The 27,985-nt window shown below is 39.8% G+C and overlaps 2 protein-coding genes across 3 annotated transcripts in view; one reads left to right on the forward strand and one right to left on the reverse strand.

The window, feature by feature from the left end:
* LOC104344957 (uncharacterized) overlaps window positions 1-9,899 on the reverse strand; it is a 62,932-nt gene extending 53,033 nt beyond the window's left edge. The window contains exons 1-8 of one of the 2 annotated variants that reach the window (XM_086464058.1): window positions 9,734-9,899; window positions 9,253-9,353; window positions 8,805-8,874; window positions 7,801-7,931; window positions 6,033-6,121; window positions 3,261-3,360; window positions 1,886-1,929; window positions 658-735 (exon numbers count right to left, since the gene is read on the reverse strand). In XM_086464058.1, coding sequence (XP_086320184.1) covers window positions 658-735; window positions 1,886-1,929; window positions 3,261-3,360; window positions 6,033-6,121; window positions 7,801-7,931; window positions 8,805-8,874; window positions 9,253-9,353; window positions 9,734-9,899 — 779 coding nt within the window. Of the gene's footprint in view, window positions 1-657; window positions 736-1,885; window positions 1,930-3,260; window positions 3,361-6,032; window positions 6,122-7,800; window positions 7,932-8,804; window positions 8,875-9,252; window positions 9,354-9,733 lie in introns of those variants that run through there. The other variant, XM_086464059.1, reaches the window with a different exon arrangement.
* Window positions 9,900-18,120: 8,221 nt separating this feature from the next.
* FGG (fibrinogen gamma chain) lies at window positions 18,121-22,852 on the forward strand. The gene is made up of 9 exons (XM_009960063.2): window positions 18,121-18,195; window positions 18,288-18,332; window positions 18,788-18,971; window positions 19,079-19,172; window positions 20,038-20,168; window positions 20,836-20,969; window positions 21,115-21,299; window positions 22,030-22,307; window positions 22,653-22,852. The coding sequence occupies exons 1-9, from the start codon at window positions 18,121-18,123 to the stop codon at window positions 22,850-22,852; spliced, it is 1,326 nt and encodes a 441-aa protein (XP_009958365.2).
* Window positions 22,853-27,985: the final 5,133 nt, after the last annotated feature.

The raw sequence follows: 27,985 nt of genomic DNA on the forward strand, positions 1-27,985 counted from the left end.
TTTAAACTACTCCTAAAAAGAAGTTGGTCCAAAGCAGGCTACATTAGTCCTTCCTTCTACTGCTTCTCAGCAGGCAGAAGGACCTTCCTACATGAAAGTCTAATTCAGTAAGTCTGAACACAAGATACACACATAACTTTTTGAAAGGAGTGACAGCACAATACATTTGTGGAGATTGTGTCACACAGCAGGAAAGGACTGTGGCATACATCATCCCAACCAAACCAAATTACATAAAATTTGTGACTGAACAGTCGTCAGCTCTGATCTAACTGAAGACTGATGAAAATAGCATCCAAAATATGCATATAGTCTTTTCCATTACAAACATACATGAAAGCTAGTAACAAATCTTTACAAAAAGCAGATCACATAAGAAGAAACAGAAAAAATAATTTAAAAAAAAAGGGCTAATTTTTTTTTTTAATAATTTGTTGCTTCAGCTAAGAAAGAAAGACCCCAGCTGACCACAAAGGAAAACTGCAACAGGGAGAACAGACCTCGTAGAAAAGTAACATTAACACAGAAAAATGTCAAGAGGCCCATATTGTCTCCCTCAAAAGAATAAAGTAGAAGCAGTTTTCACAACACAGATACATCAGGAAACCTCATCTTTGGTCTGCTACAAACATACAAGCTGATGTCAGGGTTACCTACCAGTCTGGTACTTCATGCCAGTCAGTGAATATTCCACCTGTACATTGAGCACCACATTCAATGAGATGACCTGCAAGGCTGGGAAAATGGCATTCAAATAACTAAATATACTGCAAAATCAAGTTTAATAAAATCCAGCTTTAAAACAGAATAGTCCAGTGGAAATAAAAGTGGAAAGCTAAACAAAAGGACATCCTATTTTTTTGCTCCATAGGCATCTAATGTATTTATAAATTATGCATTATAAGTAACAACGGATTCTGAAAGATGAATATAAGAAGAGTTGAAAGGACTAACTTTTACATGAAGAATCAAATTAATTTCCCGAAAAAAAATGAACACCAAGTTTCATTGGTCATTTCAAGAAGTCTTGATCTAAATTCAGCATCTTAGCAGTCCGCACTGTGTGTAACTAAATATGCAAAGCCCCGTTTTAAACCAAAAGATATAAGATCTCACTGCCATGTGAAGCACAGAATGTATTATGATTATGTATTGTGATTTTCGAATCTTTGATTGTGGTAGTCCATAAACACCCACAGAATTACAGGGAAAATTTCCATCTCACCATTGTCCCCAATCCAGTGGAGTCAGAGTGTCTCTCCACATTTATTCTCCAGCAACAGGTTACCTAAGTAACCTGTAGTCACTCATTTTTATGGACTCCAATGCAGTCAGTTAATGATGCAGAAAGTGAAACTAGGTGACAGAATTTTAACCTATGCTTCCTGCATCAGACTCCTAACCTTAGGACTTACGACTAGTGTTTGCAAACAGGAGTACTGACACTAAGCTTCTGCAAAACCATGCAAGGATGCTGACCTCTGACTGAATCTCCTGTGAATCTCTGAAGGTAAGACCTGCCACCATCTCAACTAGAACAGTGATGGCCAAACAGAAAAAATTGGGAATCGCTGGTCTGTACTGTAAGATTGCATCTCTTGACACAAAATGAGCAGGAAGAAAAAGTTAAGCTGTTAAACAAAATCATTCACTCCTTTCCTCATTTTGTTCTTTTAAGTTGGTCCCAGAATGAAGTTCTACAATTTCAATTCCAAACAAGAAAGTATTAAGTGAGCCTTAAAAAAGAACCCAAAACTTAACAAAAACATTCAAATAAACTAATTTAGTAATAATATGCAAAACCACTAAGTGCTTAAAAAAGTTGTTATCCTGACATTATAGGGTATGAAATATAAATTCACCCACTTCTTCTCATATCATTTACCTTCCCGCAGCTAGCAAGTCAAATTCATCCCTATTCCAGCCAAACTGGAAGAAAGATACAAACATGTTACATATACAGAAGTTTCATAAAGTATAGAAACCTGCACATAGTATGTTGGCTGCTTTGAGTAACAATGCATTGGATATACTTTTACTTAACTGCAGAAACCTAAAGAACAATAATTGGCAGGTGCTATATGTGGATTTAAGTTGCTATTCAGTAAATTTGTAGAAGAGCTCTGATGTATTTCAGTTTTCCTCTTATTAGTACATCCAAACCAAACAGAAATTCTCAGTCTCACCCTCTTCAAAAAAACAGAAGTGCAATATTTATATTATCCAAAATTTCCATAACCCAGAGGTTTAAAAATCTAGCACCTATTTTGTGTCATGTAAACAAACCACTATGCTTTTTCAACTTTTGAGAATTAACCATTCCTGGAGTACTACCAGTCACCCTTAAAAAGTGGAAGTATGTTTTCTGTTTAACTAGAAATTATTTTTCCCCAAGTTCACCACAGTGCAAGCAATATATTCATTGCTGCTTATTTAGAATTTAGCATGAATCTCCCCAAGATCTTTCAATAAATTAGATAAGGCCTCTCTGGAGTAAATAATACACACTGAAAACTATTTTGAGAATGTAGACAGCTAGGAATAAAATAACAAGTCATAATGGCAACTATAAATGTGAAAGTTTAATCCTAGATTAGGCAATGCTTGACATGCATGAAGTCAGAAGAGTATAAAGCTTTAGAAAGCATGTCTGTAACTAGAAACTAACATATACCCTCATTTTTTTTTTTTAAATATGCACCAAAAGAAATGTTCCATATTTCATAGTGTGTGGTCATTCGCAGAAGTGTATAACCTATTCAAAACACTTCAGAAAACCACATATCCTGCTTGTACAATTTGTTGAAATTCAAGGAATTTGAGAGACTCAACTACTTAAAACTGCTTACCCATTGAAAAAGAGTAGTATTTTAGACCACCTCATGTGTGCCCTCCCCAAACCTAAATGAGCTCTACCATCGCCACCTTGTGGTAAAGAAAAATGTACGTTTCCTTTATTCTAAACATCGCACATCAACTTTTAAAGAGGCGGGGAGTGAAATACTGGTGAAACACGGTAAGACTTCCTCAACTTGACGGAAACGCTTTCCAGCTTCACGATACACAAGTTCATAAATATCGCTGATACACGTTTAGGAGAAGTGAAGGCTGGCAACTTTTCATGCATGTAAGGAAAGAAAAAAAATGGAAGGTGCTCTTTTTTTAATTTTAGTATCTATGTTTTCATAAGAAGCAAAAATTGTCTGTCAATCACTGAATATTCACTCATGTATGTTTCTTGGAAATTAACTTGTACTTACAGAATGAATGAGTGGTCCTAATACAATCCCACTGTCAACGCATCTACCCGTCACAACAATATCAGCTCCAAGGTCAAGAGCCCTGCTTATGGGTCTTGCACTACAGATGACAAAAACACAACAGTAAATACTTTTACTTCTTAAGGCACTGTTTAAAAAAAAAAAAATCAGTTCCCTGCCACACACAGGATAAAAATAACTTTAAAATCCCATAGGAAATCAACTTTAGCAACCAATTTTTCATTTTGTATACACAACAAGAATATTTTAAAAAGCAATCATCAGAACACTATCGAATTCAGGTACCTAAATGACATACTTGAGACACTTGCCTTGATGCTCACAGAAACTGTCTTGAACATAGTGCATAGAAGGTCACTTCTATTAACAGAAAAGACTGTTTTTCAGAGATTCATTACTCTTCAATTTGTAGAGGAGTATATGAAGACCAATATGCTTCCCAGAGAAAGCTTGTTGACTTTGCCTTCCAATTCTAAACTTTTCAGGTCAATTTTCCTAAGTGTTTTTAGACCTTGCAACATCAACCAATTTCAAGAGCACTGTGCAGACATTTTCAAAGAAACTCAGGCAACAGATTTTCCAGATTGGTCAGGTAAGAGTTAGCCCAGTTAAAATTAGTCAGTCTTAAAAATATTCACCCAGGTGAACTACTTGAGTTTATACACTTTAGTGAGCAAGCTTTGACCAGAGTGCGTGGCTCCTGGACCCTTCTTCATGAAACAGGCAGCTTGCAAACACAAACCGCATAAACACGTGCCTTTAAGAACAAAACCAAGAGTAGTGTTTTTCTATAGTTCCTATAGATTTAGCCCTGTTTCCCTCAAGAAAGTTAGAACACACAGAAGTTTTCTTAGTGATATAAACATAAAATGTATGCCTGTTTTTTTTCCCAGTGCTACACGAACCAAAGGATACCAGCTATAACAACAAGCACATACACAGCATGCAAAACATTTTATATTTCTGAGCATAGTGTTAAGTAACAGTCACAGGTAAAAAGCACAAACGGGGTTTCGACATACAAACATACAGGATACACGTTTTTTCTATCAGTAACTGCCTTTAAAAAGCAGTAAATAGAGCCATTTGGCTCTTATTGTTAAAAATGCACGTGAACTCAGTCCACAGAACTCCTAACAGCCCAAATCAGGAAGGACAGAAGAAATGCTTCAGGATCAACACCCCAATGCATATTTTTTAGGTGGAGTTTACAGACTCGAATCAAGAATCAAACTGCAAATATCATCAGATTCAAGGATTTAAAAATTGACTACCTACAGAACTTAGATTTTACCCAATACACTCTGATGTCGACTTGTTTTACAAGTCTACATAAATTTATCATTTGTTTTACGAATAAGCATCCACTGCTGACACTGTCAAAGTGTAACTTACGGAACAACTAATTTAAGTGGCTGGTAACAGCAATGCAACTGAGATTAAGGGAGCTATAAAGAAATACTGCTTTTATTAGAAAAGAAAGAGCAAGAGTCTGCTATTCCAGCATCGTTACTGAAGCAGAAACAGAGGTAACAGATTTTTAACATGCCTCATCCTCATACTAGCCTGCTTTTGTCCTCTCTGCTTTGATTTGCGTTGCTTTTTTAATTTGTGAATAAATCCTGAATCACCAGAATTGGTATGAAGACATTTGCACTATTACAATTTTACAACGTTATTTCTTAGATTTCATTTACAGTTTCTCATGATTTGCAAATGTTGCAAGTCGAAGTATAACAAACGAAAATCCAGAACAACAGAAAATACTAAAGACAAATTTAAAAGGACTCATCTATTAAAAGGTTCTTATTTTACAGAGAAAAATACTTGCTGTGTTAGGTACAGTCATACCCTGCTCTCCGTCAGTGATGCGTTTTCGGAAAGTGCAATGATAATAGTAGAGAGAGCACATCAGTTTTTCCATAAAAACTAACACGAAAGAGAGTGGACTGTGTCCACAGGCTTCAGACACACACCAAACAGAAATACAGGATGGATAGTATGTACGACATGGAGGATGGAAAAGCAAAGACAGCATCACCAGGATCATCAACTGAAGAGATGCTAGCTTTTGGGAACACCTGGCCACCGTCCCATTTCTCAGTCCTTCCCCTTTGATAGACTTGATTGACATTGATTCATCTGAGGAAGTTGATGGTAACATTAAAAATGCAACTGTTCACAAACAGGTAGCTAGAACACCTGCATTTAGAGATTCACGGGAGGCCTTTACTATCATAAAGGAGGCAAGGGAGATCTTCAAAACAGTGACCTGTCCTGGAAAGCCAGCTTCCAAAATTTCAACGGTACATAGCCTGACACACAATTCAGCATAGCCTAATGGAACCTCCTACAGGACTCAAGAGTGTGTCCCAGTACTTTAATTCCTCAGTTGCACTTCTCTAGTGACAACATCCTAAACAACTGCTCCATGCAGCAACAGGATACTCTGCATGTGAGAAAGGATATTTGCAATTGTTGTAATTAAATTAAAATTACTTTGGTTTGAACTAAAACCTGAGGATTCACAGGAAACGTAATGCTTAGGAGTCACGACTGGCAAGGTTCTAAATTAAAAGTTTATTTGTAACTTCTAAGTTACATAGAAATTTTTTGTTTCCAGTTGCCTGAATAATGTAAATGTGAACCTCAGATGCTAGGTGGTTCTACTTGCAAAACAACCCAATTTCACGTAGCCAATGTGCTAAAATTATTTTTCCATAATAAAAACAATTAGTGAAAATAACTCACCCAAGATACACATTCATGCTATGAACGCTTTCTGGAAATTGTTTGCCACTCTCTAAATCAGTGATATCAGCTCCTTTTATGTTCTCTTTCTGTTAGAAAGCAAACAAAGCACCAAATCTATAAGTATTTTGTAGTATCTAATGTAAGCCTTTGATTAGTATCAGACAACAGATCCACTTCAGAGCAACTCTAAGCAAAGTAAAATCACTAAAATTAGCAACAGTCAGATGAATAGCTAAAAGCCCTAGACACACTTTTAATCACACTTTTCCAGCACACAAAAAAATCAGTCAGTCTTTAAAGAATGCTAGTTCATTCACAGATGATCAACTACAATGAACTGGTACATTCCCTAGGCTTTTAATCTGTCTTTAATTGCTGGAAGAATGAATAAATCAAACCCTAAAAAGAGAAGAGTGTCTGCCTTAATGGTCATGTGGCATGGCCAGAAAACAAGGCTAACTCTGCAGCTCCAGGTGATACTTAGAATACGCTGTGTTTCCAGAGAGGTATGTATGGGCGTGGATGTTTCTGACCACGCATTAGACAGCTCGGGAAACAAGTGGCTGCAGGGGCCAGTGACTGCATAGACTCAATGTCTAACGCTAGTTATAGGGGTATCTATAGTGTGGAAAAAAACCTTCCGCTTTCTATTAATTTGGTATTCTATGGTAAGGACTGAAATTCTCCAAACCACAAATAACATTTCCTAGTGTAATTTATGATGTTTGGTATCAACAGTAAAAGTTGTCTGTAGGCAGCAAAAGCTGTCTTTTTTTGTTCCTGTAAGTTACATACTGACAATAACACAGAAAATAATCCATTTCAGGTCAGAAACTTCCATGCCAAGCTCAAATAATCACCATTTCACTGTCGTACCAGTAATGAAATTCTGAACCACCGATACTAAAGCAATTTCAGTAGGGCAGAAGTTCCTGGAAGTCCAAGCACTGCACATAATTTGCAAACAAACAAAAAAATCTTACTTTACCATCTTCCACATTCAATAGCATGCAAGGAGTAACAGAGCCTACACAGATAAATAATTTTCCAAGTTACAAGCAGAGATTTAACCATAGTGCAAACCTATTCCCCTCTTAACCACTATCAACGTATACTGTTTCCACAGCGTCTTTTCAGCCAATGTTTTTTGTGGAGCCAGACTTTATACACCAAGCATCATCCTTTAAGTCAAAGAAAGCCATATATTTCATTTCTAGATTTCAAGGGTTTTTTTAAATATTAAAACTTCAATCCTGTCACTTAACATTACCTTATTGGCCATAAACTAATTACTTAAAAACAGAAAGCCAGCTACCTGTAAACAAAATAACAACAGGATACGCCTGTAAGCTACTGAGAACAGCTACAAGGGATGAATATTTGAACACATGGTAACTACACCACACTTGAATTTAAGAGACTTAACATCCAGGATTATTTAATTTAGACAGAAACAATTAGTAAAAGTACATCCTAGCTTCTCCTTAGATCAGATCCACAGTTTGCTTCAGAAAGATAAACAGCAGATCAGTAGTCTTATATAAAATTCACCCCCATCACATACAAAAGATGTGCCAAGAATCGTCTTCATGTACACACACACACACAAAAAAAGAAAACAAAGCAACAATTTTTAGATGCTTCTAACAGTAGAAGGCTACCACATAAAGACAGACAAAATAAGTTCCTATAGGACAGTAAATGCCACCCTCATGCTACATAGACTAACCACAATGCTACTAAGTCTTAAGACAAAGTAAAATACCTCACTCATTAGGTCATCTCCAGCAACGACAGCTATTTTCAAATCAACATCTGCTTTCTTTGCCACCTCCTGAAGGGCAGCTGCACAAGCAAGCGGATTAACTCCACCAGCATTACTGATGACACGAACACCTAAACAAAAAAGACAAATTAAGTTCAGCAGCATCAACAGTCACTTGTACTGTAAAAACTTAAAGTGTTCTGAAACACAAGCAAGATAACAGACATCCAGTCAAGTAAAGTACTGAAATCACATTAAAATATGAACACTATTTAATCTGTGAAAGAATTCGAATAAACCAATGCAAAATTGTTTACAGAAAAATAATTGTTATAGATACTTCTCATCTTTCCTTTACGCATGGAAGGAGAGAGGGACCAAAAAGCTATATATGATGAAATAGACAGACAGCATCCAAACAGCTCCTTCTGGAACAGAATTTGACACCAGTCGTTCAAGCATCCAAACAACTGCATTTTTGCAGAAATATGCATCTCTCTAAATTCCAGACTGTGTTAAGCAAGGTACTGGGTACTTAGAAGTAATTCCCTTTCTCCTTTCAAGCTCAGAAAGCTCCAAAGCTATATTAAGATAAACAGAAAAGAATAAGCTATCAGAAAATAAGCAATATTCAAGATCTATACAGGAATGTTGAAAAATTTTTTGAGTGCATCGAAAACGTCCAGATCTTACATTTTAACAAAGATCTGTAAAGAGGTCTTCCATTCACAAATTAAAGCTACAATAAGAAATACATGGAGATATATGTATACATTTATAATTACAGCAGACATTTCAAATTAACCCAATCTAAATGTCACCATCAGACCTCACGATCACATAGACACATTACATCTACTGTGATGGGATTTCCTAAAAACATTATTCCTAGAGGACAGTAAAATGCTGGTGTAAAAACCACTGTTTATGGGAACAAGCCATACAAAACTCATCTAAGCAAATGAACTTAATTAACAGACAAACTCATATAAAGAGCAGTATACCTTTCCTGTGAATATCTTTTATATAAGGAGCCATGGCAGCAGAGACAAAATCCGGAGTGTAACCTAAAACCTGAAATAATTAAAACCTGTAACCATTTGTTATGGTTAAGTCGACCCAACCCCTTTTCTCAGTTGACAGAAAAAAACAGGGAAGAACAACTAGCTCTCAAAACGTTTGAGTAATGCTACAGAAAAGGACGTGAACGCTTTTACTAGATGAAACTGAGCATTTGAAAATAAGTAAATACATGCAAATAAGAAACATACAAAAGCAAATGTGTCCCCAGAACCTGACGTGTATTAACCAGACTTCGAGCGTGATCTGGGTCGGAATAGAGCCGGGGAGGTCCCGCCTCGCCGCAGTGCTATACCCTACCCAGCCCGCCCTTCTCCCCTGAGCCAAGCCGCCCACGCTGCGGCTGGGCAGCGGCTCCTGGCAGCTACTTACAGGAGACCGAACTTTGGCGGCCGTCAGCAACGACATGGTGATCTCCGAGAGATAATCGAAGACGAGGAAATCCAGCTTCCCTCCGTACAGCAGCTGCGGCACTGGCGGGGCAAGCAAGAACCCGCCGTTAGCATCGCGGCACCCCGGCCCGGCCGCAGCCGCGGGGCCGGGCTCGGCTGAGCTGAGCCGAGCCGAGCCGAGCCGAGCCGGGCCGGGCCGGGCCGGGCCGCCCCTGCCCTTGGTGACGACCCCGAGGGCGGCCCGCCCCGCCCGGGCGTCCAGCGGCAGCCCCGGCCCGGCCGCTTACGCAACGGCGCTGTTTGCGGTGTTAGCAGCAGCAGCAGCCGCAGCCGCAGCCGCCGCCGCCCGTCCAGAGGCCTCACCAGGCCTCACTGCCCCAGCGACCGCCCCCGCCGTCCGGCCGGGTCTCTCCGCCGCCCCCGAGGGCCACGGCGGCCGCCGGCCCCGCGCCACCGCCTACCTGCGGCCGCCGTGTCCCCCCAGAAGCCCGAGGCGCAGCCGATGCGCACCGCGGCGCCCGCCGGGGGCTCGCAGCCGCCGCTGCGCCCCCTGCTCCACCGGGGCGGGCGGGCGGCTGCCCCCAGGAGCCGCGGCCCCCGGAGCCCCAGCAGCGTGGCGCAGCTCATGCTGGCGGCGGGCGGGCTCGTGGGCGCCGCCCCTGGCTGAGGCCCGGGTCCGCCCCGCGGCCCGCCCCGCCCCGCCCCGCCCCGGCTCGGCCCAACCCGCGGCAGCGGCCTAACGGAGCACTGGGGGCCTGTGGAGATGGGTGGGAGGTCGACGGGGGAGAGTTTGTAAACCCCGAGTTTGCTGGGGAAGATGCAGGGACTGTGGGAGTCCCGGCTGGCCCGCTTTATTCACCCCGTAGCGCCAGGCAGCTGAACGGCTGCGGTGGCTGCGCTCCAGGACGTGCCTAAACGGGGCGTCTGGTTTTATCTGGCCCACAGCGGACGTGGGTCAGTGGCAGGCGGGTTTGGGGCTGCCGCATCCCTGAGGCGCTGTAGGTTTGGCAGGGGCACCTCTGTCACTACCGAAGCACCGAGCGTGGGGTGGTGGGGTTAACCTTCAGAGCGGAAACCCCATTTGGGGTTGTAACGTCAAAAGCACATTAGCTGGTCTGGTGATGGGATTTTTATGAAACTCTTTCCTCCATAAAGAGTTTCCCCCATAAAAATGTGTTTATTGAAAAATAAGGCTTTCTGTGGGAGTACATGTCTCAGTTTTGACAGCAAGGTTTTTTTTCAGGTCCCAGACTGAATTTCTATTCAGTCACCAAACCAGCAAATTCCCCAGTATATAAGCAGGAACGATTTCCTGGTCCTGAAGTTTGACTGGGAGGGCTGTCTCTGAAGGTATCCACAAGGGGCTAACCATGTAGAGGTACTTCAGAGTGACTCCCTGTCCAGAGAAAATCCACGTTGTTCGTCTGATATGACAAGGACTGTGACTGAATGAGTCTTACGTGCTGATCCGATGCAGTTAATCGCTTGGTCTGCCTTAATACATATGCTTTGATTCTAGGTGGTTTTGAATAATCTCCTTCAAATTAAATATTTATAAAATCAGGGGTCTTTGCAGGAATGCTGAAAAATACAACCTTCAGTGTGACACTGACAATGCTAAGTACATGATGATGAGATGTGGTTTTACTGAGGTAAAAAGTAGCCATGTTGAAAACATTTAAATAAGTACTTTTGAAAAGTGTTGGTAAAGCGTCCAGTTAGACTAACTTCTAATTGCAGTTAGAAATGATGCAGTTGAGAGAAGACAGAAAATAGTCATGCTCTGATCTTAGAATTTTGTTTTTTATTTAGGGAGGTGCAACGTTTTCCTCTTGCAGAAAGGCCATAAAGCACCATCTTCTAACCTTCCAAGTACCTAAGAAGCAATGAACAATCACTGTACTAAGTTATTTAACAGGTAGAACCAAGGAGGTCACAGAAAAAGAAAAGTTGGTTCCCTACACATAGAGAGGACCTAACTTTTTCATCATCAAATTCTTGAAGTATTTAATTATTATGTTGAAAGTTTGCAGGTTTTAAGTCCCTATAAACTAGTAAATAACCAAATAGTCACAGTGGGGAAAACCGCCCCATGTTATGTATTCATAGCTGACTCCAGATAGCTTTGTCCTAAGTATACCAATGTGTATTTATTGTAGCTCCTTAAACTTTGAAGCTAGAACCAGAAAGAGCACTGTCTGGTATAAAATACACAGCTATCAATATAGACATAAAGACAAATGCTAGCAGTTACATTTTAAAGTGTCTTCCATGTGTATTTCAATATGGAATACATTGCAGTAAGATTCCAACAGACTGTAACGTAGCATGAAGCATGGCTAATCCTCAGCAAGTCTTGCAGTGGTCTCAAATCCTGTGGTGAAATTCAAATGCAGTTTAGCTTGGCTCAGACTCCGTAATCAACATGCTGCAGTCCTCACTCACTTCTGTGCTTAAACATATCCAAAATAAATGCCAGTCACTAACAAACATAATCATTTATAACACATGAATGTAAGTAAAACTCCTGCTGAAATGGGTTGGGCCAAGATTTCATGCTGCAAAATTGAATTTCTGGACAAACAGAACTTCTGTGAGAAGACAAGGCTGCTCAAACACAGCAAAACAGAGGCCAGTAGATGGCTGTGTTTCACCACCGTCTGCACCTGCCTCACAAGCAAAATGATCCCCGGCCCCAAAAACTGTCATTTACTCCTGCCAGCATCCCCTGTGCCGTCTGCACTATGCAGAGAGGCAAATGTGGGCCTTTTGCCCCAGATGAACAAACGCATTTTATCCATATTAAGATATAAATATTCACATGCATATGTGTATGTTGATAGAACGGTCTTGGAATCTAGAAGGTGCTTTATTCTTCTAGCTTCTTTCAAATATTTTTGTAGTATGGATTTTGACAGCAACTGCTCATGGTTCTGCGACGGGCTAGATCTTGATTTGGCAGAAACCATTTTAAAGCCCTTATGGAGCATGAATACAATTTTAGGAAATTTGCATATGAGTATTCACATGTGTGACAGAATTGGTATCCAACGTGTGAGATACTAAGACAGTGCTGCAGTAAAGATTAGTTCAGACCCCATCATTTCATACGCGCGTTAGGATTGTTTTGATGAAAACAGAGGCAAGTTATTCAGATGATCTTTTCCTGGTAGCTTGAGAAGCAACATTCTATGATGGTCAAGTTGTAATTTTGAGACTGGCCTTCATGGGGTTTAACAGATTTTAAAAAGAGTTTATTACTCTTTGAGGACATCAGGTGGCACTGTGTGGTTGTCGGTTAAGTCCAGTAGGAGCTACAGACAGTAACAAGCCGATGTGAAATTCATACACAGAGGTGCTAGTAAAAAACTTTACTGTGTTTGTGGCCTATATAGGGGTTATGGGTCAACAATAATAGATGGCACAACTTTGTTGCATGGTAGGAATCCTCATCCACTGGCTTGTAAGAGTAAGCCATTTTGAATTCCTGTCATAAATTGTGAGAAGTAAGTGGGGGGGGGGGAAATCTTCTGTCTTTAATTTTTATGCTGGAGAAAGAAAAAGGTTACAGAGTAAAAAAAATAAATTAAAGAATATATTTTTTTTCTTGGTCATGGTTCAAATGTAGGTCAGTCTGAGATTCAGATTCCTTCACTGACCCTAAATACTTGGATTTACTTTTATTGTGCCTAGTGCTTTCAGTGTTTCAAATGTAGGCCTGTGGTTCCCTCCCTGTAAACAGATTTGTGCACCAGCATGAGGGACAGATGATGTGTAAAGCAAATGTGAATTTCAGTCTTCTACTACCGTCATCCTCAATTAATAGCATTCAGAGCTAATCCTGGAAGTCAGGGAGGACAATGCGGAGAACATTTTCCCAAAGCAAATACACCTCCCATTATTTTTCTAGGACTTCTCTGACAGTCAGGCTTCCTCTGACTGCTTAAAAAACGACAAGCAAAAGTATTTCACAGACCAAGGTTTTACTGTGAAATGCGTGACATTTTTAGTGTTGCCTGTATGTCACTGTAAATAAGGTCCTGTCCTAACCAATAGTATCAGCAGATACCAACAAATATTATAGTTTATTGAGTAGGCTCTGTTTAGTTTATTGAGGCTCTGTCCTCTCAACTAATTACAAAATATTCAGCAAATATTTGACTTTATTACTTATCTCATTCCCACAAATTGGTTTATCTCTCTGTTTAACAAATGGAGTTCACTGCTCTTGCCCTCAAGGTAAAGCATACATTGCTATCTCTCCCTTGCAGACACTCTGAAAACCGACCTTTCCTAAGTGAATCAACAGTCGAAAATGGTCTCTGTAAATCAGTAAAGGGAGAGAATTTGCCATGTTGCATCTAATACCTCTATATAAATACCAAACAACTCAGAGCTCAATGATGATGTTTAACTGATCCAAACATATCGATTGGGGGTTTGTAGTATTTTAGTAGGTTTTTATGCATGTTGACATATAACATCCCATGCTTTGGGACTGAGAAAAATCTCAGCTGTGACAAAGCAATAAAATGTATAATCGTCTGAACTGTATTGATTTTGTTCCTTTATGTCACATTTCTGTTGGGTTTGGAGATATGTTTTCTCTTAATTCCTTCAGATTTGAATAAAGTTTAAATAAGGTCTTTAATGTATGAAAATAAGTAAGCACTAAACAAACACTGTAGGATTTTTAAAAATAAAATAATAGTTCGTTCAAACCATCAAACATTTGGCTTTTGGGCATGAGGTATTTTCAGAAGGACTTTAATGATGAAGTGCCTTGATTTTTTGGTCTTTTTAGTTGTGAAATACTTTTGAAAATAAATGTAAAATTATGTGTAATAGTATTTGAAGGCAAATTAAGAACTATGTATTAAAACAGTGATGCATTAGCTACATTAAAAAAAAAAACCACACAAACCTTGGTTATTCTTTGCAGAAATCAGAGAGTCTTTTACATTGCTATATTCTATAGAAGTGCTGGAAAAAATTACCACCAGAACATGAGCCACAAACCAAATCACTTTCAGCAGTCATGCATCAGTGTAGTTTCCCTGCTTAGATTTAAGAAAATACAATGTCCCGCCATTCTTTAAGAGTACATTCTAAGGCGTGTGGAAGTATCTCTTCACAATGTGTATGCAGCAAAATGTCCTGTGAATTCTTTCCAAAATGAAAAGCCATAGCTGACATGAAAATACATACATTCCATACTTTTCCTCAGAAACAGAACAATTTACAGCCTGTATTTGAACTGAAGCACAGTGAATATCTGCACTGGTTTCGTAAGTGAAAAGAAACAATTTTCTCCCATGTAGAACAATTGAGAGCTGATTTTTGCTGACTCACGAGTCCACCAGGTATTTCACTTCAGGAAGGCTGCAGAAGAACTCTGTTGCACAGAGTGGACTCAAATTGGCAAAAACTTGGCTGCTCACCTTTTGCCCAAGTGTTGAATATTGAAAGAGAAAGAGAAAGATGAGCTACAAAACTTCTTTTTTCATTTTCACTTTTTTGCTTCGGTTTGCAAAGCTGTTGGTTTTATAGCACACTAGCAGTGTAGCTTCAATACTAGACTTGTCTTTATTTCTCATCCTAATTATCACTCACTCATTGACTGAACTAGTGAAGGGGATTTTGCCCACTAATCTGCATAGCTTACTAGCAGTACAAGCAGGTTAATGCATATTGATGATGAATTGCAAAGCAAAGTAGGCAATTTTTTTCAATATTTACTTTTGGAGGGTTTTCAACATTTATTTTTTGGTATTTATTTTTACATAAGAAAATCAGCTTCTGGAGTATCCAAAAAAAAAAAAAAAAAAGGAGTTCAAGTAAGTCCACGAACACTTTCAGCTAAAACAATAACAAAACTCCATTGGAAATGTTAAAATGGATCACTGTAGCATTTCTGAAATGGTGTATACTGAGTTTTCAAGTTAGATTCTTAAGGCATGTAAGTATGAGTCATAAGTTTAAAAACCAGTTGTTTTTCCAAGACAGCCATAAGAATACTCTGATATTCAGCAACTAATTTACAAACACAAGCATATTTCTTCTTACTTGTTATTTCTGAGGGAAGATCTACTATGAATAATGGTAAGGTGTTGGATAATCTCCCAATGGCTGCTTGACAAAAATACTAATCAAAATTGAGTTGAAGAAAGCTCTTTTAAACAAATAATGATTCACCTTTGCTATCAACTCAAGAATAAACTGCAAGAAAAAAAGTAAACTGACTTTGAGATCCCTTCCTTCTGGCTGTGCTACACGAATTGTTCCTCATTTGTTGCCAAATCAGCAAATAGACTTACTGGAAAGAAAAAAACTCGCCAGAAAAACAACACAGTCAAATTGTTGGGCACGTCTCAGGGTACAACTAGGTCTCCAGCACACTTGTTTGGTAAATGGGTCAGCTATTTTGTAGCCAGGACCAACCGAGACAAAATGGTATGTAAAGGAGGAAAAATACTACATAGCCATTCCACTAAGAATACATGTTGTTTTCAACTGAATGAAAAGCAGGACTGAGTTATTTCTAAGGTGAAACCATAGAAGAAAAGAGAAGGAAGCAAAGATATCAAAGGATTAATTATTCAGGGCTGAATCATGACCATATAATCAGTAAAGCAAACAAAAAAGTTAGTTTTAAATATTCACATGTTTTGCTAAGTACAGGAGGTTGTAACCAGAAATACAACTAGGCCACACTTACAAATGCAATGTACAGATATTTGGTAATCACCAGTGCAGTGTGCAATATAAATCCCTTCATGAATGTAAATCTATAGAGCGATAATTTTGTGTTGTCGCTGTTAACTCTAAAAGAGTTTCAAACCTCTGTGTACTACTATTAGTGATAAAAGGCAAGGCTATTTGCTTTACTCTATTACAGGATGAGGTATACCTGGACTGTGTAATGTGGTTCACCTATCATGTCATGAACATTACGTGCCCATCTGCACTCTTGAGTGTACATCTATGGTTGAAGCTGGGCCAGGTATTTTACAAAGTTCATACCAGCAACCTACTCATGCTATATAATTGTATCTAAGGGAATCCTGGTGGTGCATAGCCACTGAAATTGTGCCTCCAGGATCCTCTGGACCCTGTGTCATTCTCATGCCAACAAATAACCTGTAGCCAATGAAGCAGCAAAGCAAGTTCAATCAATGTGCGGGAAGCAGTGGCAAGGAGACTCACTCGTAGTTTCCAGAGTCTGTGTTAACAGCACTAATGAAGCAATGATAGAAAACACAAAAGCAGGTAGACTTTTACCCAGTTTTATTTACTTTATTTTCACTCTTTAGGAACAGAACTGGCCATGTAAAAGGTGGATCCATGTCCTATTTGATTCAGTAAGGACAACAGAAGCACGTTCAGCACATGACTCTGGAAGGTAGCCAGATTTGGAAAGGCAAACTTCTAGCATTGGTCATCCTTTGGAAAGAACTTCTGGCAGCCTGGCAGCTAACTCACTCGTCATCAGTACAGTTACTGGAAAGCTGACTCTCCCATGAACAGCGCTTCAGCCTCACATAAATGTCCCACAAATTTGATTTTTAATATCAAAAATGCTCAGATTAACTTCTGGCAATATGTGTCTGGATCCTCAAACGTGATGGGAACTTCCTGTTTGACCCAATGTGACCAGATGAAAAGAGGATATACAAGTCAGGAACTCTCCACGTTTCATGACATAATCATATCTAATTTTGTAATAGTATAACATCCAGCTTCTATAAAGTGTTTTTGTCCATGGATTTTAAATACCTATTAAGCAAAGTTGAAACATTGATCCTGCTGTACAGACATGAAGTCATTTGCCTGAAATCACAAAGACAACCAGTAACAACAGATCCAGCAGTGAGCCCCAGTCCCATCGTTCTTTCCATCATTTAGTCAAACATGTATTGAAGCCAAGAGCCTCATTCAATGTTGTCTCATCACACATGATACTGTACAGACACGAAATCAGACTTTCTCTGGAGAAGCCACAGCCTAAAGATCAGGTGCAGGGCATGACTAGAAAGCTATTAATGCTATTAATTCAAATAGGAAGCAGAAGCACATACATTAGTTAATTTGGTTGGGATAAAAACTGTAGAAAAGAGAGAGCCTGTCACCAGTCTTACAGGTGTATTGAATAAGGCAGATATTGACAACATGATTTCCCCAGAAAGGAAGATTTGACCAAAGTCATTCAAATGAACTCCTTGAGTCAAAGGATAGAGAAGATTCATGTTTTCGTTGCCTGTGAGAAATACCACAGGCTTCTTTTCCAGATATGCCACTGCCCAAGATGACTTCATAGTTTTCTCTACCTCAGTTTTGTCATCTGCAGAATAGGGAAAATGATGTTGATTCTTTCGCAAAGTACATTGAGATCTGTGGGGGGAAAGTACTACATAACTGCAAAATAGTATTTATTGTTAGGCTATTGATAGTTGTTACACATGAGTCAGATAGCTACTGTGGCTTTTTCTTGTGCTGTTTGAGTGAAACATCCTGAAGTCATGTGTGAGTTTCCTTACACTGGTGCTACTAGAAGTAGCATCTCCAAGCTTTGTCTCACCTTCCTGCCTCACCTGAGACCTCCTGGCTGGAGCAGAGATAAAGCAGATAAGCAGAAAGCAGGTTCTGAAAATGGGAGGAGTAGGAGATGTGTGCAAATTCTGGGAATCCACCTCAAACCCCTACCCCACCTCTTCCCGCCACCTCCTGGTGCCCGCCCCCAGCTTCAGCCTGCTCCCTTAAACTGCTGCTGCCCTGTGCTGAGTTCAACAATTTCGGCTGCTGACTGCACGACTGCAGTGAGCAGTCGGCAGTGCCTGGTGGGACAGACATGACGGTGCTCAGGTTATGCAGCTGGGCTCCCCTGGTGCCTCTACTTTCCCTTCTCTTTTCTACCAGCATGGCGGTAAGTGAAGAGACAAGTGTTAGAAAACACATCAGTGTGGAAAGCACTGTTGGAGAAAATTCACTGAAAATGGTCTTCTTTCCTCTCTTCAGTACATTGCTACCAGAGAAAACTGCTGCATATTAGATGAACGATTTGTAAGTACCTGAACAGTTTTTTTTTTTAATCTTAAGGGTCTAATTAAAGCTTTCCCGTGCTGATTATTAACTATCATTATCACTTGTAGCTTTATTAGATCTTCATTGTTATTTTCAATACTAAATGTACTGTGCTTAAACCCATTATCTATTAATAGAGATATACACTTGGTAAAAATGTAAGGGAGGCTGCATGGTTGACAAAAGCATATATCCTGAAGACGCTACAAGTACCAGCATGCACTGTTTTCTTGCTATGTGTGTAGATGTACACACAGTGTGAAAGTAAACTGTCTCTGTAAATTCAAATACAGCAGACAAAGTGGCAAATGCCTGCCCTTTTTTATCCGCAATTGTTTTTATAAGTGGTGCCTGAAAATTCCCCTGCCCAAATACTCTACTCTCCTTTTTTGCTCCTGAAATATTGCCAATTATTCTTCTTCTTCCCTATTTAGGGTAGCTACTGCCCAACAACCTGTGGCATTGCAGATTTCTTTAATAAATACCATCTTACTATGGATAATGAACTGCAGGAAATTGAGAGAATTTTGCGGCAAATTACTAACTCCACAGGAACAGCAGAACAATTGATTCAACACATCCAAAGCCTCTATCCTGCAGAGAAGCAGACACTACCACGTGAGAATATAAAAATAACTACATGACTGAAAAATACAGTTTAGATAATTTTCTTCTTTTTTAATTTTCCTAATTGCAATAATTTTATACCTTTGTCTGGTTTACAGATTCAGTTGATGGTTTTACTCAAAACTCCAAGAAAATAATTCAAGAAATTACCAGATATGAAAACATTATTTTGTCTCATGAAAGTACTATACAGTGGGTATCTTCTACCTTTTATATCACTTGTCAATTCAAATTGTTTTCTTTCTCTTTTTTTGTCAAGTGTGCCTAAGGCTCCCTCAGAAAGAATTTTTGTACTCGTGTGGACCGTTGTGCCCACACTGTCATTAGTAGCTGCCTAGCAAGACACAGAAGGATCATGAGGATCTGGTATTGCATTCTCTGCTCATCTGCATAAGCCCTTAATTGTGCAAGAAGTGCAAGATAAGAATGTCAGGAAGTATGGTGATATTTTCATTTCTCTTGCTGTGCCAGCTACTCCTAAATTTTTTTCGTGACCTTTGGCACGAAAATCAGCTCAGTTACATTGATATAAAACATAACTATAATCTCAGTGGTAGTCTTTTATAAATTGACATTGAAAATAAAATTGGAAACATCATTAACTTTTTTAAATCTTCAGGATAAGTTTTTTGACCTGAACATAGACAAATCTGTATTTCTATAACATTATATCAAATATGATTTAGGCATTCTGACACCTGCAGCAGTTTATTTACAGCATTTATGTTTTACAAATGCATCCATAATTAAAGAGGAATAATTTATCATTTACTTCAGGAGAACAAAGAAAAACTTCGTAGAGTTCTATTCATACATTAATTACTGGTTTGAGTTTTGCTGATTAAAGACAAGTCAAGTTTTGCATAAGATTAAGTGCATGCATTCCCATTTTGGCTAGTTTCCTCAACTTTAAATATCAGTGCTAATAAGGGCACCCCGTTTTACAGGGGTGTGTGTAGAAGCATGCTACATAGGTGAGGCATGTATGCAGGGAAACATGTATTACATATTCAGAAACAGCCGAAACAATAAGCCATTTTTATGTCTCTCTGTCCAGACAGTTGACAGATACACATATATTGAACAGCAACAGGATCGAACAGCTGAAACAAAAGATTGCCCAGCTTGAATCACGCTGTCAGGAGCCATGCAGAGACACAGCTGAAATACAGGAGGTAACTGGAAGAGGTGCGCAAAATGCTTCTTGTATAATGGAGGGTTAATGCAGTTACAAGTATCACCAGCTGGTATCACAGCAATGAGTTATTTGTAATCCTATGGGCTATAGATTTTTGCAAAGATATATAAGATTGCAAGTTACAAAACCAGTGCTTGGATCAGTAGAAGTGCTCAGTAGATGCTCTGCAAACAAGGCATTCAGATGGAACAGAGGTCTTGGTTGCTCCTTTGGCTTTTTTGGCCAAAATATGATTATCCCAAAATGTGTGCTAAACATGAGAGACATGAGTAGAGTTTCCATGGATGTTGGGCAAACAGAAGATAACTCATTATCACATTTCTACTGAGTCACTTGAAAAAAAAATAATTATTCCATTAGCTCCAGAAGTGCCTTTTTTGTTCCTGTAGAAATTATTGCAATGACTATATTTTACATTTAAGTTGCTTAAACTCTATGTGAGACTAAGTTCCTCCTCATCTTAATACAAATCTTGTGATCTTCAGTAGGATTTTTTATGGCAATGACATTAAAATATGTGGACTACATAGCTAACTTTGCAACAATGACGTTTAGATGAATTGTATTTCTTGCACTAAGAAAGTTACAATATCAAATAAATGTGAGGATAGAACTGTAACTAGATTAATAAAGGTGCTTTGAATATCTTTACTTCAGATTGTCAAGACATTGCAAATAAAGGAGCCAGAAAAAGTGGTCTTTACTTTATCAAGCCTCAAAAAGCCAAACAGTCATTCCTAGTCTACTGTGAGATTGACTCATATGGCAACGGCTGGACAGTATTACAGAGGGTATGCCACTTATTTATTATTACCATGAGCAAGCTTTTGCATCAGCATGGTTTTTATTTACCTACATAATACACATATCTTTTTGATTGAGGTTTTTAGTTTTGTTTTTGGTTTTTGTTTTGTTTTGTTTTTGTTTTTTCCCCAGAGACTGGATGGGAGTGAGGACTTCAGGAGAAATTGGGTTCAGTACAAGGAAGGATTTGGACATCTGTCTCCAGATGACACCACTGAGTTCTGGCTGGGCAATGAAAAGATTCATTTAATAACTACACAGTCCACTCTGCCATACACCTTACGAATAGAACTGGAGGACTGGAGTGGCAAAAAGGGGTATTTGCTCATGATGCTTCTGAAAATGACAGCTTAAAACCTACTGCTCCCACTGCTGCAGCAGTTTGTACAGCTCTCTGAAAAAGTGATGAGCCCTTAGACCTGCTAACATGCATAGGACACTGCTTTGGCTCTTGAACTCGCAGCTGTGACAGCAGTCACCATGTGTGACTTGGCAGGCACACATGCATGTCTGAAGGGCACAGGCTGGCAGCCGTAGTTTATTTGGCAGAAGGAATCTGTTTCTTCTCTTCAAGTTTCTTCACATCTTATGCATCTTATGGACTATAGGATCATTGTAGGTCCCTTCCAACCGAACTGTTCTACTCTGTTCTTTTATTTTCTATTCTATGTATTCCATTCTCGAGGAGGGCTTACTATCCTTTCTGTTTCTTGAAACATCCACTACTTCATCCCACCAAGAATTTCCTCATGACCTAAGTAAGCCTCAGCATTATGAACCTGGAAGAGATATATATGTGTATTTATATAATGTAGATCTTTCATATATTACCGAAGACTGGTAGTCAGAAAACATGTATGATACTGGAGCACAAAAGTTGATTGGATGTGTGTCATTGAACTGAGGCACACAATCATACAAAACCAATTTTCCAATGCTAGGATGCCGTAAATGCCTTTTCTGCAGTTCTCACACCTATGTATTTTTCATTCATGCATGTATAGGGAATGCAGCATGCTCATATTGACCATTCTCCTTTGTTAACAGCACGGCTGACTATGCTGTATTCAAAGTGGGAAGTGAAGAAGACAAGTATCGAATGACTTATGCCTACTTTATCAGTGGTGAAGCCGGGAATGCCCTTGATGGCTTTCAATTTGGAGACGATCCAAGTGACAAAGCCCTTACCTCTCATAATGGCATGCAGTTCAGTACCTATGATGATGACAATGATAGATTCGAGGGCAACTGTGCTGAGCAAGATGGATCTGGATGGTGGATGAATAGATGTCATGCCGGCCACCTCAATGGCAAATATTATATAGGTAAAGTGTCTTCTAAATACCTATAACCCAGGATGCCATGTTTCAGTGTCAAAGAAAAACGGGTCACTTTCACTGAGTATGTTTTGCCATCTGGATTTCCAAAAGCTGACTTAGCCCCTTCTTTGCAATAACTGTTAACACCAGCAGTAGGATCTTATGGCTGCTCTCCAGCCCAAAGTGGGAGAATCAGTCCTGAGAGAAATAAACTGGGGGGAGAACGGCAGTGAATGGGGCCTATGAGCATGCCCAGGGATGCCATGGAGGTGTTAGTACCAGAAAAATGTATGGGCACGCTAAGTATTTTAAAAAGCAACTAACTGTTTTGCTCCAATTGGTATTTTTTAGGTGGTGTGTACACATCAGAGGGCGCTGGTCCATCTGGATATGACAATGGCATTATCTGGGCAACCTGGCGTGACCGGTGGTACTCCATGAAAAAAACTGCAATGAAAGTCATCCCATTCAACAGACTGTCAGTAGATGGACAGCAGCACAACTTAGGCAGCGCCAAAGAGGTTCGATCACAGGGCCGAGGAGATATTTAAAATTACAACAGAACACAGTTGTAATTTCAAACACTGATCATGGACAGCTAAAGTGTTAAGCCTGCTGTATCTTAGAGAAGTTGGCTTTGTCTACCATTTTGTCACAGAAATATTTATACTTTGATTTTAGTACACCTTCCACATTACTGTTTAACAGGTAGATAAATGGATAGTCTTGTGATCAGAAATAATCTGTTGCCTTCATGTGTTTTAAATGCTACATTTTTAATTTCCAACTAGTACAACTATGTATGAACACTATCAATGTGTCATCATAGCCTTATGCACTTCTTTCTTTAGAAGAAATTAAAATGCTCTCTTTTTTTCTCTTGTAGGTTGGAGACTCGTGAAGGGACAATTTCACAAAGACTGATCTGGACAGGAAAAAAAAAACTTGTATCTCTTAGGCACTGAGCTTACCTAACATTACACAGTTCAGTTTTGACTACAAAACACCTTTGACTGTAAAATGCCCAAGTCTGTTCCCTGAGCAGTGCTTACCTCTGTACATGGTTATTTTTTTCTGTACAAATTCTCAATAAATTTTTGATTGTTACAAAAACCCCTAAACTTGTTATCTGTGCTATACTGTTGGCCAATCAAAACAAAGTAAACTTTATGATGGTTGGAAGGTTACTCTGATCAAACCTATTTGATTCCTGAATTGAACACCAGTAGTTTCTGCTCTTCGTTTAGAGCCAAACATTGGAGATATTTCTGCATAGAATGTGGCTTGTTTCTGAAAGTTTTCATTCCGTTTTCTGATGAAATTGATTTGTGATACAGATCAAAGTACAAAGCAACTTGAACAAGGACTAGTTTACTGCTGAAGGCTACTTAATTGAGCTTACCATGAAGTAATGAACACATTTTCAATCAGGATGTGTTAGGAAGTATACTACCAATGACCAAGAACAGATAATTTTCTCCAGAGCATACATATTAACAAGTTTCTCAAATATTAGTCAGAATAAAAGTTTTATTTGCTATATAGCACATAGTATTACACTGTACAACCATTATTCCTGAATACCCTCTTTTTATTAATAAATATTTAAAAATTAATCTAACATATCTAGTGCCATTATTCGACAAAAACGTTAACACTTGTAGCAGAAATTCATTAGTATTTTACTTGTATTTTTCTAGATCTGGAAATATTTTTCCATGTGATCCACAAAAGTGAACTGACAGCACAGATCAAGAACAGCAAAGAGTTTGCAATGCTGTCTGAATATACGCACCCAGAATATCTGATGAGTGCATTTGAAGGGTGCATTAGCAAATCAAATTAAGTTTGTGGATAGATTTCTCAACAAAAAAATACATTCAGAGCTAGAATCTGTATCTATATATCTATGTCTATCTCTGTATCTATATCTAATCTACCTATATTTATCCTAAGTTGATATATTAAGAAGTGAAATATGAAGTGTGTCCTGGTCTTTATTATTAGCTACTAGTGAGAGGCCAGAAGTTCCCCCGGTATTTCTGAATAGCATATTCAAATGCTCTGTTTTAAAGACAGGGAGACATAACACTAATAAGACAGATCTTAAAGGCAGTTTATACCACCTCAACATTTTTCCAGTTTTGGTGCCCAGGTCTCTAGCAAGCTGAGCCTCTTTCCCACAATCTGAGTCTCCATAGCATGATAAGCTGCTGTCCCCCTGTCACTTTTACTGAGGTTGTTTTGACTTAGTTCAAGTTTTATCCTTGGGCTAAAATCTAAGAGGAAGGCAGGTTTCTCAGGAATATGTGAGAAGAAGGCACCATTAGCATAGGGTCATCATGTGGTTAACAACTATTTGGGATGAGGGACAATCCCTCCACACCACTGAACCGGTGTATTTGCAGGGGTCTGTTGCACCCATGCAATGAGCTATTGACACCGAATTCCTCACCAAGCAAAGCAGTTTTCCTGAACTTCTTGTGCCATGAGGCCTCTCCCATGGTTCCTTGTAGCTGAAGCAGTATGTGTAGAGAGGCCTGGAGGAAGGATGTGAGCGGAGGGTTGGGCAAGACCAGTCTGATCCTGGTTCTGTAAACAGCCACTTGAGTGGCATTGGCCAAGTCCCTTCCACTTTCTGGTTTCAGTTTATCCCACCTATGACATGACTTTAAGGTTGTTATTAGTTATACATTTGCAACATGGAATTAACAAATGTTCCGTTCCTCTCTATCACTTGGACTCCTGTATTCACACTCTGCTAGGTCTGAACTGTGTTTGCCTCTCCTGGTTTTGCTTTTGCCACAATGATTTATTTCATGACAATATCTGACGCATTTCACTGGTATGAGCTGGCATTTTATGGGTTGCTCACCAGAACTAAGATTGGCTTATTCTTCCAGTTGATTTGTTGATTGGTGCCCTAAGTTTACATGAATCATTTTAACCACCTTGGAGAGGACCATCTGCTCCAGTGATCAAGAGGGTCAGAGCTATTGAACCCCAAGAAGCCTGATCTTTCAAAGAAGTCCTATGCCAGAGTTCATGGAGGAGTCTGCAGGATCCCAGCCCACAGTAATATTTGCTGGGCCCTGAAAGAAAACTGGCAAGACTCCTGCCTTTTGGAGCTCCTTTCTATTGTTTCCAACCCTCTAACTATGAGCAAGGGTCCTAAAAAGATGTCCGATTTCTTCTGAGTCTTAGAGAGAGAATAATACTCTTGCTATTAGTTTTTGCAGGCAAATACATTGCAATTTCACTTAATGCCCATTCTGTTTACTGAGAAGTCATATTTCTCTTCTCTAAATCAATCTTTATCGTATATGACACTCAGACCATAGCCTATAGTGAAAGTTGTCTGTATTTAGGCAAGCCTGTGCCCCTCTGAGTTTATAAAAGTTCATTATAGTGTTTGGTGGCTAGAATGAGTTTGCCTTTCTTTCATACCCTGTGTTTGCAGCCACTCTTCCAAAGATCACTGTAGCACAAAACAGAGGAATCAGGAACAGAAGTACTTTGTCTTTTACATGCTCACTTCAAAGCGCGGGGTGGGGGGGTGGGCAGGGGGGGGAGTGGTGAGTGAGGAAGGGATAGGGATAGAAAGAGGCAAATAAGAAGGATGGACTGGAGAACTTGCTGCATCTCTCAGTCTCTGGGCATTGCATGGGGAAAATGTGGGACTAGATGCTGGGACTGACTAGTAATGAACTCAGAAGTGTTAAGTTGCCTGAGGAGCATATGAAGAGAAAGTGGAGCTGAGATCTGGGGCTGAAGCAGAATGGAGTCTAAGACAAGGTATCCAGAGGAAGGATAGGAATGAGATTGGAAACTGGTAGTGGGGACTGGTGGTGGGACAGGAGGTGGGGGCAGTGCTGGGCAAACAAGGGCTGGCTCACATCTAGGGCAAACAAATCAGAGTTAAATCCGTCTCCCCAGCTATTACTGTGGCAACCTGCCAAAAGCAGGGCAGCTGAAGTACTGAACTGCACTTCTGTCCTTTGATCATGAATTAAAGTTAAATCCGAAGGTTATCTAGCTCTTGGCCTTTAGCCTTTCAAAAAAAACACAAGGAGAAGTGACTGGATCATTGCAACATGAAAGCAAAGGTACAGGCCAAAGGTCAGGCCCAGATTCAGCCCTCAACTGGAAAGCCTGAGGAGTTCCTCCTTCACCCCAGCAATCCCCTTCACATGAAGCAGGAAACCCCTCTTGGCTTAACTAATGTTTATGATCGGTTATCGGCTTTTTCCCATCCCTCTAGCCTTGGTGGTTGAGTTTTACTTGGACTAGAGCTTAAGTTTTCTGTGTTTGAAGGTCACCAGAGAGCTGTGCCCTCCATCAGGGTCAGAGGAGGCCTGGCAATGCTACTGCAGTGTCCACTGTTACAGTGGTAGTCAGTACCTGGGACACCACCTAGCAAATTGCCTCATCCTCTGTTAGCATGGTTGAACAGGCAGAAATTCTTCTGCTTGATTTGCTCTGACTACTCTTGATTTTTAAGGCTTATTAAATTAGAAAAATAATGTTCAGAGATTATTGAAGATGACAAAATCAAGTTCTTTCTTACAAATTGGGAAAAGCCAGAACTAAGGTGACATGTCACATCACATCTGAATTATGAAGGATGCTTTAGTTGTTGCATAGATTGTAATGCATGTAGTAAGACCAGGTGGGGCACAGTTGCCTCTTACTTACAGTTGATGCCCTGCAGAATTAGGTGCTATTCCTGCCCTCATCACCCAGTTCCTGTGGGATCAGAGGCAAGACACTCAAGTGTCTCAGAGCTGGCTGCTGGATGTTCCTTCTGAGCCCTGGTGCAAGCGCAGAGCTACAGCTGCCATCAGTGGGATCTGCGCATACAGTGTGCTCTGAAGACTCAGACTATCAAAACAGATCCCCAAAATGAATAACTACTTTTAGACTTAACCTTCTCACCTGGATTCTGCATCTGTGAACAAGAGGAAGTCGTGCCCAGGGAATGAATATTTGTAAAGCGCTGGGGTAGCTGAGTGGTGAGCAGCATTGGAAAATCCTTGAAGCTTTAAACAGTCTGCAGAGTATCATCATACAATGAAAAGAGTGTGCAGCTCTGGGAAGCTGCTTGCCTGCAGAGCACCATCCATGCTCAGTATGAGGAGGAATGGGTTTGATGGAAGAAACATCACACTGATCCTGCGGTAAAGTCCACAAGTGTACACACAAGGAGAGCACATGAAGGTTGTACCTGAAATTCCTGCATTCCTGAGCATGGAGGTCTGAGGTTCTAAGGTTGTGGTCTTTGAGCAGAGTTTTATATCTATCATGAAGGCTAAATTGCAGCTTGTTGATTTGAGCGGGAGACTCCCCATGGACCCCAATGTATTTTGGATTAAGCCCTTTTTACTCTGTTCTGTAAAATAATTAAACCTAATCCTGTAAGACTTCCTCTTATTGCGGTCTTTCCCTCCTTTAAGCATTTTATTGTCCTCTGAGCTTTTTATAACTCTTTCACAGAACTGCTGCAACTGAGGAAAAAAAACTGTGTAGGACTTGGAGTGAGGAAGCATCACCAATCTTATCGCTGATGAAGTTAGGAGCTGAGCATTTTGATGTATAAGTATATTGATTATCTGCTTTGAGTTCAGGAGCTGCGTTATGGACATTTATCAACCAAACAACACAGCCATGGCTGGCTGATCTTCAAA

Source organism: Leptosomus discolor, chromosome 4, assembly GCF_034619465.1.
Source record: "Leptosomus discolor isolate bLepDis1 chromosome 4, bLepDis1.hap2, whole genome shotgun sequence".
Classification (NCBI taxonomy): domain Eukaryota; kingdom Metazoa; phylum Chordata; class Aves; order Leptosomiformes; family Leptosomidae; genus Leptosomus; species Leptosomus discolor.

What these genes read in the sequence shown, in the direction of transcription:
- FGG (XM_009960063.2), top strand. Translation starts at nt 18,121, where the DNA reads ATGACGGTGCTCAGGTTATGCAGCTGGGCTCCCCTGGTGCCTCTACTT. An exon ending in ACAGGAGGTAACTGGAAGAG is followed by an intron (nt 20,169 to 20,835) that starts GTGCGCAAAATG and finishes TCTTTACTTCAG; the next exon opens with ATTGTCAAGACATTGCAAAT. An exon ending in GCTGGACAGTATTACAGAGG is followed by an intron (nt 20,970 to 21,114) that starts GTATGCCACTTA and finishes TTTTTTCCCCAG; the next exon opens with AGACTGGATGGGAGTGAGGA.